Source organism: Ceratosolen solmsi, unplaced genomic scaffold (genome assembly GCF_000503995.2).
Source record: "Ceratosolen solmsi marchali unplaced genomic scaffold, CerSol_1.0 scaffold29, whole genome shotgun sequence".
Classification (NCBI taxonomy): Eukaryota; Metazoa; Arthropoda; class Insecta; order Hymenoptera; family Agaonidae; genus Ceratosolen; species Ceratosolen solmsi.
Genome location: NW_011948417.1, coordinates 11,786,731 through 11,806,827, shown reverse-complemented (window position 1 = coordinate 11,806,827; position 20,097 = coordinate 11,786,731). Strand labels below are relative to the sequence as shown.

The following is a 20,097-nucleotide window of genomic DNA, read 5'->3' as shown; positions in this document are numbered from 1 at the left end:
TCATGATTATTTGTTGTTAGTTTGTTTAATTAGCGTAAACTATACTATTTTAACAAGAAGTTTTAAAATTTTAATTTAATTATGACTTTTTTGAAAGATTGCACTGTGAAATACTTCAACTCTATGTATAAATTTTCATAATGCATTTCAAAATATACCATCATTTACACACCAAAACTGAAAAAAGAAGTTTAAATAATTTAGGTGACATTTAGAATAAATAAGCAATTAAATAAAACATTCAGTTTTTTAGTAGTTATAAATGTCTTACACATTCTTACATTTAATAACTGTCCACATGTATTATATAATGAATCAGCAAAGTTTACTTATTGAATGATATTATTGGATTGCAAAAATATCATTTAATTTTTTATCATTTAGTGATAATGATTATAATTTAATAATTATTTATATTATTTTTAACATTATTTTCTTCAAATAATAATTTGTATCACAGTTTCACAGAAAAATTTATTTGTGGACATAGAAATTTTACTAACTAAATTGATAAGAAATATATGATAAATTGATGTAATAAATGATTATATATTTAATTTAATATAAGATTTCCATTGTTTTCAATAAATGACAAATAAAATAAAAAATTAGTTAAAATAAACACAAAAATATAATATTCATTTCAGTGTTAAGCATTCATCTATCATTATTTTTAAATTATTAAATATATTATAGGATATCTAATATAGTTTGTTTAAAATATATTTAATATGGTTTTGTATAAAACTTTATTTCGTTAATTGCACATGTGTCTGAAATATGATATAAACTATTTCAAAATTCCATTTTAATTTCATAATGAATAAAATAATTAAATGATTATTTTTATGAATACAATTTTTAACCAATTAAATTATAATATGTAAAAACAATTATGAATAAACTTGACACAATTTATTTTTCATAGAGCTTTTAAATAATTATAATTATATTGATATAAAGTCTTTCAAGATACAGAACATATATTCAACACATGCAACAATATTCAACATCAATATATATACATTATAGATAAATATTATAAACAAATGTTATAATATTATATTATAAACAAATATTATTATAGTATTTCATACTCAGTTAATAAGTTGATATTTGTTGGTATAAAATTTTTAATGTAAATAATATTAATTTCATTAAAATCAATGAAATGTATTAAATATTTTGATATATTCAAATATTGAATATTATAGTTTTGTAGTAAAAATAAATGAAAATTTCTTTTATTGGTTTATTACATTACATTTATGTGTTAGAAGATAAATCACAGTAATATTACCAAAGTAAGATTTATATCAGATTGTAATAAAAGTCGATTGCGGTAATTTAGCACCTTCAGTTTTTATGATAAAAACTTATAAATTACGTAGAACGGTATTTAAAAAATTCAAAATAAAAAAAATGAGGGAAAAAGAGGCATAATAATTTCTTAAATAAAGCTGACATAGCGTATTTAGGGTGTGGACTTCAGAGGTGTGTCTATGTAATATATCAGGGACAGTATCATGATATTGGTATAAGTTCACAATTTCCTATGCCATGATGTGACTTGTTATTTGTGTTAAAAAATATTGTAATTCATAGATATTATTATTATTCTTTTTCATCGTGGCTCATCCGTTTTCTACTCAATTAACCGACTCTATATACAGCAGGACACGCCCATGTTTTAATAACAATACGTAATAAGCAATTACATTTCCGTTGCAATTACACAAGGTCGTATGCATTAGCAAGACAGTATTTTTCTATACAGCCAATATTATGTACAAATAGCGAATGGAAAATACGTACAGGATATCAATCGATGTTTATTTCACTTTATTTCGCGATTCCTTAGTAATATGTACATTAAATTTTAAATATATTTGTATATAACATTATTCAAACACACACAAACACAGCACACAACACAACATAGATCTTAAGTTTCAAAATTTTTTACAATCATATAATTTATCAGTTGCTAAAACTCTAAAATGATTTATTTTCAATAAAAATGAATTCAAATAAGCGAAATAATTTTTGTTTAATACATTGAATAAATAAATCAGTAATCGGTTTATACAATTCGAATCGAGGGAGAACAGTAATAATACAAGATATATAAATATATTAAACATAAAATTGTTATCATAACATTTTTATTATATTTATACTTTTTTTCTAGTATATTTAATTCAAAGCATTGAACAGCAAATATAAAACAATAAGTAATTATAAAATAATATAAATTTTAATAATTATGAGTCATAATTGATAATAAATTGTATGTAGTAAAGCATTTTTAAATATAATAAACTGATATATATATATATATATATAATATATAAAAAGAAATATTAAATATATAAATATAAAGTTTACTTATATTTTAGAGAATATTGACATTAATATCTTTTTTGCAATGTAAATTATTCTTGCTTTTCCATTATCCATTATCCATTATCCTCTTAAAATTTTATTGTTCTTAGAGAGAAATATTAAATAATTAAAACAATTTTTAAATAAAATTATTAAATTTTGAAAATATAATAAACATAATTTGCAAATTACTTAAAAAATTATTAAATTCATTACTGATTACATTAGAAAAATATTGGATACATATGTTAATTTATATATAAAAAATTTAATGTAAATATATATTGTATGATCTAATTTATATCTAATTTTCTAAATGCACATTAAAAAAAAATTAGTAAGATAAAAAATTGCAAAGTCACATAATTTATTCTTATTATAAAAGTAGTATGAGTTAAAGACAAGTCTTAGGACTTAACGGGAGATTATTTCATCATTCATTGAAATAGATAAGAATATTCTTTTATACAAATTATTTATGTAACTGTTAGTCTTTTAGTTTGAAATTAAAAAGTATTATTTTCTATTTGAATTAATAAAAACTTAAAAAACCATTAATGAGATATATCATCAAGTTTAAAAGAATTAAAAATTATTTCTATAATTTTATATATTGTACTTTTTTAAATAGTTATCATAAAAAATAAATTAGATATAAAAAAAATACTGTTTTCACTTAGGAGTACTTAATAAATACTTCATTAGCTTCATTAGATTACTTCATTAGATTAATAAATATCTCACATTAGCAATGAAATATTGTGAATGAGAGAATTTGATGGTTTTATCGAGTTGTTTAATGAAGTTCTATTTCTAACTAAAATCATTTAATTACGATTCATTTTCAAATAGTTAATTAGAAATACATTTTTCAAGATATTTAATAATCTTTAATAAATATAAAATAAATATAGATATCTTAAATTATTTGTAGAATTGTATCATTATATAATGTTGTATTTTATATTTTGAAAATTGTTACATAGAATTTTTTAAATCTGCGCTGTTTATAGAATATAAAATGTTCAAGAAACTTTATATACATAAACAGGAGGCTTATGACTATATATTACATATATTATTATATAAATTAAGTATCTATATAAATATTTAATTAATAAAATACAAAATAAATAACTGAAACATTTATTCCCCTTAAAAATAAAAATATATGCACTTTTCATATATTCTATATATATCTTTTCAAGTATAAGTTAATTTATTTATTTCTTCATTTAATAAAATTTGTATTTATTAATTAACAATAATTTTTAAACAATTTTGAATCAATGAATAAAAAAAAAATTTTTTAATATACAAACAGTTACAAATTCTATATTATATTCCAATTAATAAATTGTAATAAAATTAATATACTAAATTATATATATGTGTGTACATATATACACATCTATAATTTATTCTTGTTTTTTTTTTTAATATTACAAAGTTTTTTCTTTAATTTTATAGATTTTTGTAAGAAAAATGAATTGAAATATTGATATTTTAAAAATTAAATATTTACAATTTTTTGTGTGCAATGAATTGTTTTAAGCATATTATAATATAAAATAAAAAACTATATATGCATTATTTTTGCCAATACTTTTACCTTAGCTTAATGCATAATTTATAAAATTAATAGCAATCACTACCACAATATTCATAAATTAAATGAAATGATAAATGACAATCAATTGATATATATAATTATGAATTAATGATTATCATAAAATTATTAAAAATAAAAATAATTTTTATATTTTTACTAAAATTTGCGTTTAATCAATTATTTATTTTTTTAAAATCTTAATTTCCAAAAAAACTGGAGGCGCCGGGCATCGATCCCGGTACCTCTCGCATGCTAAGCGAGCGCTCTACCATCTGAGCTACGCCCCCTGTATAGTTACTTTATAACTTTTGAATATATTAACATTTATATAATTTCGTTTATTAATATATTTATATATTAATGATATATTCATAGTACGATGGAATATATTATAAATTAATCTACTGTTATTAAATGTATTTAATGAAAATCAATAAATTAATTTTAATATTTAAAACTTTATTAAAAAAAATTTAATATTTTATCAGATTATTATAAAGTGACATAATTAGTTCTAAATTTTTATGTATTGCCTATTATTGATATAAAGAATATTATAAATATACGGTTCAACTAATATTCCTTCTATGCTAATTGTAATGTTATTATTCGTTTGGTTAACATTTATTAAGGTTTTTATATTTGTCATATTTTCATTATTGTATATTTATTCGTTCGATTTTATCAGTGATATTTAACTAATAAATGTGATGATATATAGATTTTGATAGTATGCAGGTACGAGCCTATGATTGAGTATAATTTATCAATAAACATATTTTATACCCGTTCAATGCTTCATTTTGTAATAAAAATATTGTGTAAAAATGGTTTTTAATAAAAAATAAAATACTAAACAATTTATTGAGAAAACATTAAATTCGAGTTTTAATAATTATAATAGTTAATTTGTTTTAATTACTACTTGATACATAGTAATAAAATAAATATATATGAAAAAATTATGCATTTACATTCTTAATCGTGATCAGTTTCTTGAGTTTACTTATTATATAGTGTTATATTTAAAATATTTATAACTTATGAATTTATATAATATATATTATATTTTATTTATATTGGAAGCTAATATACGTACATGAATTATAAATTATTTTAAATAAATAATAAATATCAAACATATTTTGTTTCACATATTTCATTTTATTATAAAAAAATTATCGTAATTTACTAAATAAACTAATAAATTTAAGCATAATTTATCAGCATTATCGTAAAAAATTCCAACAATAAAAAACATAATAGTATATAAACGAATTTAAAATAAACACCGTACATATAATGAATGTGCTGGCGAAAATTAACGTATGTAACCTGATAAAAAATTGTTTTTTTTTATATCATAATTCTCAAAATTATAATTCTATATATGTTCTATATCTTCTATAGTTTCTATATCAATAATTAAAAAAAAAGATGTTTCTATAATTATTGATATAATTATATTTCATTCAAATTTTTCAATTGTACTTTGCATATTTTGTATTTTTAATAAGAATGTTTCTGTATCGATTAAAAATATTTTATAAAAATTAAAAAATTTGTGTTTTTTCCTTTTCCTTTTTTATTTATCATATTTTATATATCTACAGTATTTATGTGGATTTATATAAATTTATGTAGTTATAAGTTATAAATATAAATAGAAATTGATCATAATAAATAGAAATTAAAAGATAAATAATAGAAATGAATTGATTTTTGTCTAATTTAAAATATAATTTTTTTAATTCAAAAGGCATACTTAATTATAATAGGTTTTTAGTGAATAAGATGAAAATGATAAAGTGTATTGATGCTTAAACATTTACAGAGCTGTTTAATTTGATTTAGTCTTGAGAATTTCTCTTTTTATATACGGTCTACAAATACTATATGATCTGAGACAACCTACATAAAAATTCGAAAATTAATTATTTTATTTTTACTTTTTAAAATATAAGATATTAAAAATAAGTATTATTAATAGCTAAAATGGTAAGCATCGTGCTTGTATTATTATAGTATATATTCAAAGAATTTTCATATCTTCAAAAGGTGAAATCTTCCTTATTTTTTTTAGCAGGAATCTCGACTGATATTACACGTAATCGATCTGATTGATAATATTTAATTTTTTTTTAATTATTACTTAAGGGTACAGCTAGAAATAGTAGCATTATATTTAATACATTTCTTTTTAAAATTATTTTAGCACAATTAACGTATAATAAATAAAGAATATTTATACATGTTGATACAATAATTAGAGAAGTTACAAAATGCATAGATATTTTAGTTAGATTAAATTTGAGATAATTGTAAATTAAATCGATTTAAATTTTTTAAAAACATTTTTAGAGATTGGCTCGTACACTTATCTAAATTTGTTTTTGTATTCTCATATTGTTATGAGTAATTAAGAAATATTATATAACTTTCAACTAGTTATATTTATTCTAACTAATAATTATTTAATACTCTTTATAACCTTTCATTATTTAAAAGGTAGGACTTTTATCAATGAAGATATAGAATATTATAGATATATTGTATCAGTTTTGTAATTGATTTGGGTTGAAAAATATTTAAAAAATATTTATATTGTTGTTAATATCAATTTTTATTATTTCTTAATTTTATTAATTTTATAATATTTAAATTATTACCCTAATCATAATCTGTTCCGTATGTTTTTATATTTTATAAGTTACTTATCATTAGTTCCAATGTCAGTATGCTAAATTTATTTAGTAAAAGATAATAAAAATACAAAGAATATGGTTAATATATTATTGTAATCAAATTACATTAATATAAAATATTGAAATAAATGAATATATTGACGAAATAAAATATTGTTTTATTATATTATATTATGTAGACTGAATAAAAATTTTCAATAATATTTAACATTAATACTAATAATATTTTATATCAATACTACAAAGTAGTATTATATTAAAAATTTATTAGTTATAATTATAGTACTCGAATCATTATGTTAATAATTCATTATTATTTCCATACTTAAAAACATAAGTCCGTAGTACCTAAACTTATTAGAATATTTAAGTATATATGTAAGTATAATATTCATTATGTCATACTGCCGTGAAAACACAGCAGATTATCGTTGTCGGATCAAAGTTGATGTAAAAGGATTAAAACTAATGAAAATTTTTATAATTTTATGATGATTTCTGAAGTACAACAATAGATTAGATGAATCCATATTAAAGTACTATATATCCTACGAGTAGGTATTTTCATATTTAAACAGCTTTTAATATAAACATAAAAATACATTATTCTACATACAAATTTTTAATAATATATTTTTACATTACATAAATATTAAATCTTTTAATTTAAATAATGTAAAAAATACAAAAAATAAAATTCAATATAGAATTATATATTCAATCCTGTAAATGTTTTCGTTAATATATATATATATATATATATATTCGTTATTTGAATACCTAAAATTGATCATATTGTATAATAGAATTATATTATTTTTATTATATTTTTATATTATATTCTATAATTTTAATCGTTTTTTTTTGTTTTATAAAAATATAGATTTTCAGTGCTCTATACAAAATACATAGAGATTAAAATTTATAAATATATTGCCATAATATATAAAATATAATAAACAATATAAATGGTGATATTACATTTATTCAAAGTTTTGATTTCATTTAAAATTTTTTTTTAACTTTACATTTATATAATAATATTAATGAATGTAAACAAAACAATATAATTGAATAAATTAATGTAATGAATGCCTAAAATATAACTTATTGATATACAAGTTATATTACAATATGAAATTGGACTTTATGACGTTTTTTGAAAACAATCATTTTAAAAATTTATATTTCATTATGTTTATAAGTTTAATGTATATTAAATACATTAATATATAAGCAAATTATGTAAATCCTTTCGATACTAATAATGTATACATGGAGATAATAATTATTTTTGATGAGTTAATGACATTTCCAAAATCATCGTGAATACACTAATAAAAGTAATAAAATAATAACAAACAACATTCAATTTTATTTTATAAATACAATAAATCTTATTAAAGATATATATATTTATCTATTAATATATAATCTATTATCTAAATGTATACATATTCCTATGCATAAATATTTATATATATAGTAGCCAATGATTATGAAAGTTACATAAAATACAGTTTTTAAATGGCTCGTTGGTCTAGGGGTATGATTCTCGCTTCGGGTGCGAGAGGTCCCGGGTTCAAATCCCGGACGAGCCCATCAGATTTTTTTTTATTCAATTTGTCAAAAAATAATATTTTGTATTAAAAACATTAAGCATCATAATCATATGATTTTCAATCATATAATGAAAAAAAATATAATTAATTATTATATTTAACCAATTTAGATTTCTGTGCATGACTTATTTACATTATTCCTTTTTAAATATTTTGAAATATAAATGATTTTAGTAGAATAATTTTTGTTACAAAACATATTTTGAGAAACTTTTTTACCTTGAAGTTAGAAATAAGTTTTATCAAGTTAGTGTATAAATAGATTAATTTCGATTTTTTTATTTATTAAATTAATTATTATTTAATTTCAATTATTATATTATTTATTTTTATTTAAAATTTTTTTATAAATTTAGATCATTCTGTCATTCAATATAAATTTTAATTTTTCGAAATCATTTACAAACGTTTAGATATTTTTTACAATGATTATGTTTTTGATAGTATATTTTTTGGTATATCATATGTTAAGTCTTTTGTATATTTTTTGTTACAGTTATGTTAAAAATTATACAGCAATGACGAGTTTTCTTCGAGTTGAATATCTTTTATATACATTTTTAATAACAATAATATATTAATTTCCTGCATGGGTTTTTTTACGTAATTCTTTTTATTTTAATAAATTTTTATTTTAATTCAGACTTTAAATCATGATTTTAATATTTGAAATAATTTTCATATGAAAATTAATATAGAATTTGTCAATAATAAGTTTAGATCGAATAAATTTGTCTTTATATTTTATTTGAAAAAGCATAAAGATATAAGTTTATTTATGTAGATGACTTAATACAATAAAATCATTATTCTAATTTATATTATCTTCTGCACTAAGATATTATGCTTTATTTTATAAATTCTATAGTTAATTGAAAATCAATTAAAAAACCTTAAAGTTCACTCACATTTCAGTTGTATAGGAAAGGTTATATAAATACAATACGTGAAATATTATAAGTAGATCTATTGGTGGTGATGTATCTTAAAGTGCCAGATAATAATATAACAGCAACGAAAGATATTGATGTAGTTTCATGACGTTGTCTTAATAAAATATATTGGGTACAAAAAAATACATTGGACATTTATATTACTGGTGAAATATTGTTAGATCTAAAATATTGACAGCATCAAATAGACAAGTCACAGGGCAATGAGTGAACTGCGCTCAATAAGTAAAGTTGCAAAAGATTAAAATAAGTAGTCCTTTTTAAGTGATTAACAGGGTGATAAAATGAGGAACTTGTGTAAGAGTAGATAATTGTTGATTCACTGAAGGCAGTCTCTCATTTAATCATTTTATCAGGTCCATCTTTTTGTATTGAAGAAATGTGCAAGAAATCATAAACATATTCAAGAATATCTACATCACCGTGATGTATCTTATCAAGGTTACCGAGTAAACAAGGTACATAGATTTACATTATATCAACTAGGAGGAAGAATTAGAGCATTTTATTATCATGAAGGAGTGTCATAAAATTTACTTCGTCATCATTTTTATTTCAAACTTTATAGATAAAGTTCACGTATTCCAATGTAGAAATATATTATATCAAGTATTATGAAAGTGTGTGATACGAATTAAAATATAAAAGTCAATTAAGATTTGCATAACATAAGTGTAGAAATAATACTAGATGATATTCGTTGTCGAAGAGATTTTCTCACCGACATTGCGCATGTATGGACAGACTAAGTAAATGTTAATAAAACTAAAAAGCGGGGGTTGTGATCTATCAAACATCAATTAGAATTTCCTTTGATAAAATAAAAAAAAAAGCGCAAGGCAACCGAAACTAAAACTTATACTAAAATAGTGATTTTCGAGATAGTAGGAACAAATGTAAGAAAGTAATGGAGACTGAGTTAACCTTTCAAAGGCAACAGCCTTACTTTTACAATAAACTCAAGAAGATTTATTGTAGTGGAAAGAAAATTGATTTTGTCCCTATTTTAAGCAGAAGCCATAATTATATTAGAACAAGTATTAGACTTGTAGGTTCCTGATGACTTAAAAGAGAAGAACTGTCAATATATAAATAAATAAAGAACTCGAGGACTGTTTGAAAAGGGTCGTGCATTTATTATTATCATTGATTATTTAATTATTCCAAAAAAAGTGTTTTAATTTTTTTAATTCTTATTTTAATACTATATGTTTACACATACGCATTTAGACATCACGTACATGCACATAATTAAATATATTCTTAAATTGTTTTTTAATTTGAAACTGTTTATAAAAGTTCATATGTATAAATTTTAGTCTAATTTATTCAAGATTTTATGCAAATATTTTTAAGTTATACTTGTAGTATTATATTGTAGTTATTAGTATTATTAGTATTATATTGGCATATTAAATAATATTATAATAATAATATTTAATTTTGAATGTCTACGTTGATATTGATTTAATTTAATAATATTTAATATATTTAATGTAATATTAGTAAATACTATGTACCACTTCATTTGAATATAAAATATTGATTATATTCTTTATTTTTCAATAAATAAATACAACTAAAAATTTTTAGGAATCAAAGTATTCAATGTTTAAAATGTAATTAAATTAGTTGAAGAAAAATGAGAAAGCTTATTCAATCTCAAAGTAAAATATATGATAAATATATATAGTTAATATGTTTAGTGTATAATTTAATAAATTTAATAAATTCAATTTAAAAACATAATTATCATTTTAGATACATCATGTATGAATATCTTACAGAAATTTGATTAATGAAATGGATTCTCATGAATAAAAACGTTTAAAATAGAAATTTTTTCATCCTTTCCTCGCATAATTCAGATTATTTTTTATAAATTTCATTAATCTAATTAATAAATATTTGTCAGCATTAACATCTGTAACTAACTGAAGCAATAATCTAAGGAAATATATTATCGACATAATAATTACATTTTATTTAATATATATTGCACATATAAAAATCATAATATATATATCGACTGGAAATCTTTTTAATATATTTTTAAACTATTAATTCTTATATTAATACTAAGGGTGCTAGTAAGTACACATATATATTTACATCAATAGTACAAAATTTCTAATGATTAATTGAAAATAATAGTAATTCCAATTCAATATAAATTAAATGTATTATGAATTAAATTAATCTAATAAATAATAATTTAAGAACTGTAGTAATCACAGAAATAAGCGTTCAATAATTAATGTTATGAAACAATTTTTGCATAATCGCTAAAGATATTTTAGATAGTAATAATAAAGATTAAAAATTATCAAAGATTATTACAGTTTATAAATTTAATAATTTATTATTTTCAATTTTATATTTTATAAGATATTTATTCTATTTAAATCTTAATAATTAACATACAAATAGGTTATCAGTAGAACTAGAATATCGAACAATGCGAGGTTTATTTTGTGGATACAATTACTTTCCGAATAACAATTATAAATAAAATCCTAATTAATAATAATAATAATAATATCAATAATAGTAAAAAGAATAAAAGTTATTATTCATAGTCGTTTGCGTCAATATTCATTGTTGTATATTTTCAAAGAAATCATTAATAATCTTTATTATTCTATATTCCAGTTTTTTTTAATTCTGTTTTCATGTCTCCAATATTTAGAACATCTTCACAATTATGTATTTTATTAACATAAATAATTGTGTACAAGCAAAATTATGAAACTAAAATACATAAAATATACTCTATTTACATATAATTAACAGAAATTAGAATAAATTTTAATGTTCTTTTAAAGATATATATTATAGTTGTACCACAAATTATAGGATCTGCCTTTTTACTTTAAAGTAATTAAAATTATCCAGTATATAATTTAATGTAAAAAATGTAACATTGTTAATATTTCAGCACTTTGCGTTTTTCAGTATAAATGAAAATAAAAATTTGAAAAAAATGTTTATTATACGCTTATATTCATTTTATATAGTCCAATAAGTTTTAATTAATACGAAAATTGAAATGTAATAAAAAATATTAATAATTTTATGTAGTTCTAAGAAAATATGACCATTATATTTAAAATTAAAAATCTTTAAATTTTAGCTTAATAAAAAAAAACTAATAAAAAGTCCTCCATTAATCTTTAGTAACGGTATCCTATATCAATTTGAATAAAACACTTTATATTTAAAAAAAACAGCTATTATATCTTAGACTATAATACGTTCTACAGTTTAATAATGGTCTTATTGTATATTCAATCATTTCTTTTAAAATTAGAACTCTTTTTTCAACGTTATATAAATTAGAACAAGATAATTATTGTTACAAGAAAATAATATTAAAATTTATTTTAATCCTCTCTTCTATTAATTAATTTAAATTAATTTTAATTTAATCATATCCAAAATTATCTTCATTAAAACATAAAAACTTTATTCATTTTAAAATGATTTAAAATAAAAACATATACCTACAAACAAGTTAATAATATTTCGGTAGTTCAATAGATAAATTTAGCAAATTTAAATTAAGAAAAATTAAACAATGATATTCAATAAGTTTTTAATATATATTTTTAATTTTATAAGTATAAAATTATAAAAACAATAAATAAAATTATGTGTAAATTTTTATTTAAAATTTAAATAAATATAATTTTACAATTCTATATATTTAATTTCCCTCTTTATAATAAATTAATATTTTTTCGTTATATTTTTTGCTGTTATTTGTATTATATTTTAAATCAATAATAGATCAAAGGTAATGAAAGAAAATTATAAAATTGGAGCTTAAAAATAACAAATTTTTTATTTTTTAATCATATAAAATGTAACCTTGAATTATTAATAGATTTCAATGGATATGTACTTTCGAAAAAGTTTTCAAAACTGAATAAATTATAAGGAAATAATTTAAATTAATTTTAGCTTTCGAATATTTTCAAGTATTTTTAAAAATTATATGTATAAGAAAACGATTAATAATTCATTAAATAAAACTTTTTTAATTATTGTTTTTAAAAAGTTAATAATTATATGGTATGATACTTTTTGTATTTTAACACGTATCTGTTTTTATTAGAATTCCAAAAGCTAATAATATTGGTATTTAAATACTATATAAACAAATTATGGACTTATAAATATAGTAATTAAGATACGTAAATAACTTTGAATTTAAAATTATGAAAAAAAAATTAAAGAATTACAAAAAATAATAAAATTCTTTTCATGTTTAAAAAACATATTACATACAATTTTGGAAGCGGTACAATTGTTACCTTGATTTCAGAATTTCCTGAAGTAAATTAACATTATTATAATATTAATATAGAATTTGTTGTTATAAATTCTAATATATTCTACATTATGTAATATATAATATTGTTAACCTGTTTTTTAATTAGATTTATAGATATTTCAAAATTAAATAGAAATACGAATTGTCTTTTGACATATATCTATACTTTGATTCATCTTTTATCATTATAAAATCTATTTTCTAAGCAGTTGTAAGATTATGTAAATCACAGTAATATTCTTTACTTTATTTCTGGACGTCTAGAAACTAAAAAACAACCGAATACATAACATCACTTGTTTCTTGAATGTATAAAAGAGAAGGATTTGACTGTTCTCCAGATCAGTAAAGTGGTTGTCGCAGCACAAGGAAGACCTTCTAAAATTAAGTTTAAAGAATTTTAAATTTCAGGTACTTAATCTTAATGATAATAAGGATGTCTCACTAATTGTATTTTATTCGTGGCGTTATTTACTCATTTTTATTTTTTGTTTTGAAAAATTGTTTAAATACAATTAATTTTTAAATCTTTACTTTTTATATTTCAAATAAACAATAAAATCAAAAGTAGATTAATCAAATTCATTTAATTCAATTGCTAATTTTTGAATTTATTATTTTCTTATATTATAAATATTTTGTTGTCATATTATTTATACAAAATATTTAAAACTTTTTGATTTAATAAAATTGCATAATTTATAAAAATTAAATTTGTTTTCAAAGAAAATTCAAATAATACTATAATTCTATGTAAATAAACATTTAAATAATACCATAATTATATTTAAATAAAAATTTAAATAATATTTAATTTTAAAATAGGTTTCATTATAATACATTACTTGATAAAAATTTTGTTTGTACGATTTAAATATTTTATTCATTAATTAAAATATAATATCTATTATATACAAAAATAATCTAAGAAAGTAGAAATATATTTTTAAAAGTATATGTATACTTTATATAATATTACTATAATAAATTAATATTACATTTACCAAATCTATTCCAGTATATTAAAAATATCAATAATGTTCATGTTTGATTATAATATTTGCATAAAAAATTTTAAAATAATACTTTCAAATATAATTCAAATTTATAAATTTCAAATCGTATAACTTATAAATTACGCATACTTAAAAAGTTATAAAAATATTACTATTTATCACACTTACTAAAAGTAAGTTTTATAACAAATAAATTTTTAATTGACAAAAATATGTATGTTATATGAAATGTTTATGAGTTTGTACAGTTGCGTCTTGAATGAAAGGCCAATATGAAAATCAAATAAGCCTGTATTTTCTTTAAAAAGCAATTTGTATATAATTACGGAGAAAGTAAGAGAAAGTATACACTTAAATACATTTTTTAACTCCTATCGTTTTTAGGTCTACTATCAGTTCATCGTGACTCTTCGAATATTACAATACCAGAGTTTTTATCGTCTCTTCATTTATTGTAATTATAAAAAATGAATGATATAGAATTTCGTGAATTTGGAAAAGCCGTGATAGACTATATTGCTGATTATAACCAAAATTTGCGCGATCGCAATGTTCTACCTGAAGTCGATCCAGGTTATTTAATGAACCGAATACCAACAGAAGCTCCTAAGCAGCCAGAATCTTGGCGTCAAGTTCTGGATGATGTAGAAAAACATATAATGCCTGGAGTAAGTTTAAAAAAGTATAATTATGAAATGCAGAAAACACTTAATAATTAATGGTTAATGAATTGTTATAGTAATATTATTAAAGAAATTATCAAATTAAATTATTAAAAAGAAGTTAAATAAATATATATTAAAAAATGTAAATATAAAATCTTGTACCGAATCATATTTTTTAAAACTGTAACTTTAATAAATATATATAATTTAATTATTGAATTTCTAAATAATTATTATAACAATTGCAATATAATATTCAGTAAAAACGTTTGTTGTAACTAAATATTAATTTTGAATACCATTAATTGTAGTACTGTTTGAAAATTATTAAATGAAATTGAAATCATTATAACTGATATGATAATTATAGTTGAGTACTAATTATTTAAATTTAATTTAATTGAAATATATCAAAATTAATAATATTCAAAATATAAAATTTATTAATTTGTAAATGTCACAAATGTTGATCATACTTTTAGGTATGAATTGATATATATCAAGTAAAATAAAACCAATAAAGTGTATTTTATTACATTAACTATTAATAAATCTAAATTTTCAAGTAAATAAATAATAGGAATGTAGTTTATATTTGTTTAAATTTGAAAAATAGTAATCGTGTATTTTTTTATTAAACTAAAAAGATAACACATTGGCAATCACCGCATTTCCATGCGTATTATCCTACTGGGAATTCGTATCCATCTATAGTTGGCGAAATATTAAGTGCTGGTATTGCTTGCGTTGGATTTTCATGGATCGCATCTCCGGCTTGTACAGAATTAGAAATGATCACAATGGATTGGTTAGCAAAGTTATTAGGTCTTCCGGAAGAATTTTTGAATTCAAGTAGTGGTTCTGGCGGAGGTGTAATACAGGTGATTATTTCACATATTGATTATAGTTTATAGTTTCTATATTAATTATGTATAAACAAAATATTTAATTATTATTTAAAATATAATATCAAATTTACACAAAAAACCAAAAATATTATTTATATAATAAATATAAGAAAAAATATATCCTTATTATTTAGAGATTGTGAAATAAAGAACATTAAATCTGTATATATATATATTTCAAAGTTAAATTTCAAATTAAAAATTTTATTAAGTAATTATTTTCTATTAGACATATTGATATTATGAAATCTTATTAATTTATCATGTACCGAATGTATAGTATTTTATTTATAAATTATAATTTAACGTGAAATTATCAAATTGTATTTCACGTAGTATATAACTTAAATAAGTTGTTATTTAAATATATTATAGAATAATGCAATACTACGAAATTATTGTTAATGAAGAATATTCGTTTTTACAAATGTGTCATGAAAAATATACATTTTTTTAATATTTAGGGATCTGCAAGCGAGGCAACTCTTGTTGGTTTATTAACTGCTAGAGAAAAAGCCGTTAGTCGCCTTAAGAAGAAACACCCAGATTGGGATGAGGGTTTCATCAGATCAAAATTAATATCATATTCATCAGGTATGATTTGTATTTTGAAACTCTATAAGCTGTATGTTAATAAAATTATTGACAGGTAATAAATCATTGTTAAAATTATCATCATTATTATTCGTCGAAACTTATTTGGTTTTCTATTTAATACGTTAATTTAAATAGCAATTTCAAATATTTTTAGGCTGGTTCAAGTTAGTGTATATAAATGCTGTTTTCTGTAACTAATAATTTTTTTTAAATTTAGGTTCTATATAAAATACTAAATTAAATATGCATATACTACTCACAATTTTTCGTGCCCAACAATATTTAATTAAATATTTCAGTTATTATACACTATATTAAAAAATGTGTTACGCTTTAAAAATAAATTATATAAAATATTTCATTAATAAATAAACATTTAATACAATTACTGTTACAAAATTTTTGTAAAAAAATTTGATATTGAAAGTGAAAACATTATTTTATTTTTAATAACATTATAATGATACATTATACTTAACAATACCGTATATCAACTACATTGGTACATGATTATAAAGAATCGCAATGTATATCTTTTTTGTATATGAATCTATCGATTTAAAAAGAGTTATAAGGTACAAAGTATGTAAGGTACAAAAATATCATTTTTTAAAAAAAAGTAATCTAATAATTATTTTAAAGAAATATCTTTAAAATAAAATTTTTTTTTTAATTTTGAAATTGTTATGAATATATATATATATATATATATATATACATATATAAAAGAATTCTTTCATTTAAGAATTAAAATATATAATTTCTACTACATAAAATGTTACTTTACTTATGAGAAATTATTATAATTACAAGAATTTTTCGTTAATCTTATTAAACAAGTTTATAAGTAAAAAAATATTAACATTTATTTATGAGATCAAGTCTCAGAATAAAATCAAAAACTTTTTTATTTTTAAATCATATTTGAAAATCAGGAATAAAATAAGTAAATGGTTAAATAATTATTATAAATTATATTTTTAATTTTTAAATAGATTTTCATTAAAATTATATATATATATATATATAATATGCAGTGTGTTCAGTTATATACATACACTTACAAGCTTGAAATAATTTAAATAAATTAAAAATAACAATCTTTTTCAATAAGTATTAAGCATTAGTCAAATCATTGTTTAAAAAATCTTATTTATTTTTTTTAATTCACCGAAAATAATCTATGACAATGTAATCTTTCTTTTTTTATGGTATCTATGAATAAGAATATATTTTAAACAAAATATTTAAACTTTTACTTTTACTTATTATTTATTAGAATTTTATAAATTTACATAAAATAGAATGAATTAACTATTTCGAGGATCATATACTTCATTTGTTTCTACTTAAATTTTTATTTATTTATCAATGTTTTGTAACTATAATGTTGATTGTCTTTTGAAGAAAAAGGAAAAACGTTTAATTTATTTATGGATTATCGTACAATCAAATTATTCAATTTCAGATCAATCAAATTCAAGTGTTGAAAAAAGTGGACGACTTGGTGCTGTAATGATGAAACTTTTGCCGACAGATAAAACATGTAGTATGCGAGGTGCAACACTTTTGGAACAAATTAAGAAAGATTTGGAAGCTGGTTTTATACCTTGTTATGTTGTTGCTACATTAGGCACTACACCAACATGTGCCTTTGATAACCTTAATGAGCTTGGACCTATTTGTAACAAATACAATATTTGGTTACATATTGATGCAGCTTATGCAGGTATTAATATTGACATTATATATATCGGTTATGTTTTATTTAAGTTTTTCAAAGAACAAACAATAATAAAGTAATAAGATAAAATTATTTAATAACTTTTATAAGTATCTATTACATTACTATTTTTATTGATGCATAATAATTAATAATTATAAGAAAATTTTAAAATAAGTGTTTTACTCTATTGTTATTATAAATTCATACGTTTATAATTTTTGAAATACCGTATAAATTATGTATAAATAAAACAATTACTGATTTATAAATATATAAAATAATAATTACTTAAATTTCATTTTATAATAGATAATTAAAATTGATATAGGAAGAATTAAATTATTAATCATACGGCAAATAAATTTTTATTTTAAATTAAACATTATAAATAAAAAGAAAATTAAATTTAACCTAAAACAATGTAGCTTGTTAATTAAGAAAACCAAAGTAATATAACTTACTAATAAAATTATAATGATATTGCAGGTGCAGCGTTTGTTTGCCCAGAATATCGCTATTTAATGTCAGGAATACAATATGCAGATTCTTTTAATTTTAATCCTCATAAATGGCTCCTTGTTAACTTTGATTGCTCAGCACTTTGGTAAAACTTATTACACGTTATTGAAAAATTGCAAAAAACTAATCTAATATTAAAAAATAATTGTTATATAAGAAATTTATAATGTTTTATTTATTCCATAAAAAAATACTGTAAATTTCTTTTTTATATATTTAATTATAATGAGTAAAATTAATTTTAAAACAAAATATATTATAGAGTAATAACTAATAATATAATTATAATTAGTATAAATTACTAAAAGTATTAAAGTTACAAAAAAATAATATTTTATTTTAATTTTCTATAATTGTTTTTTTTTATTACTTTCAGGATGAAAGATTCTCAATATTTAATAGATGCATTCAACGTGGATCGAATATATTTACCAAATAATAAATTCGGCGTATCGCACGACTACAGAGTAAAGATATTTAATTAGGAAATTTTATAAATATTTTAATGTATAATTGATTTTATTGTGGTATATTTATAGCACTGGCAAATACCACTTGGTCGCCGATTTCGTGCCTTGAAGCTTTGGTTTGTATTACGATTGTATGGGGCAGAAGGTTTACAAAAACATATAAGGCACACGGTTGAACTTCTTAAAAAATTTGAAGAACTTATAAAGACAGATGATAGATTCGAAATACCTGTTGAAGCCAAGTTGGGATTAATTTGTTTTAGAATAAAGGTCAGGATATATAATTATAACATTAAGTTCAATTTTCAATAAAAATACTTTAAATATATATTAAGCTTCCATAATTATTTATTAAAAAGTTTATTTTTTACTATTTATTAAAAATCCTAATTTATAATTTTATTATTAAATATTTTAAAATGTGAAAATGCAATTGAAATATAGTCCATATTAATAATAATTAGTATTAAAAATAGAGTATGATTATATAGTATGATAATAGAGAATAGATTATTCAAGTATTGAGAATCTGTTTATATATTTTTTTTTCATTTGAAATTTAATGCAAATTTATATTTAAATA

The 20,097-nt window shown here is 19.5% G+C and overlaps 1 protein-coding gene and 2 non-coding genes across 3 annotated transcripts in view; 2 read left to right on the top strand and 1 right to left on the bottom strand.

The window, feature by feature from the left end:
* Nucleotides 1-4,211: 4,211 nt before the first annotated feature.
* On the bottom strand, nt 4,212-4,284 carry TRNAA-AGC (transfer RNA alanine (anticodon AGC)). The gene has a single exon. It is a non-coding gene; the product is annotated as a tRNA-Ala (tRNA).
* Nucleotides 4,285-8,231: 3,947 nt separating this feature from the next.
* On the top strand, nt 8,232-8,303 carry TRNAP-CGG (transfer RNA proline (anticodon CGG)). The gene has a single exon. It is a non-coding gene; the product is annotated as a tRNA-Pro (tRNA).
* Nucleotides 8,304-13,964: 5,661 nt separating this feature from the next.
* The window catches only part of LOC105360065 (aromatic-L-amino-acid decarboxylase), a gene marked incomplete at its 3' end in the record, with an annotated part of 6,430 nt that continues 297 nt past the window's right edge, over nt 13,965-20,097 (top strand). The window contains exons 1-9 of the mRNA XM_011496840.1: nt 13,965-14,024; nt 15,014-15,297; nt 15,942-16,175; nt 16,667-16,796; nt 18,268-18,528; nt 19,012-19,129; nt 19,421-19,511; nt 19,584-19,783; nt 20,097. The exon at nt 20,097 is cut by the window's right edge and continues 297 nt beyond it. Coding sequence (XP_011495142.1) covers nt 15,097-15,297; nt 15,942-16,175; nt 16,667-16,796; nt 18,268-18,528; nt 19,012-19,129; nt 19,421-19,511; nt 19,584-19,783; nt 20,097 — 1,236 coding nt within the window. The remainder of the gene's footprint in view (nt 14,025-15,013; nt 15,298-15,941; nt 16,176-16,666; nt 16,797-18,267; nt 18,529-19,011; nt 19,130-19,420; nt 19,512-19,583; nt 19,784-20,096) is intronic.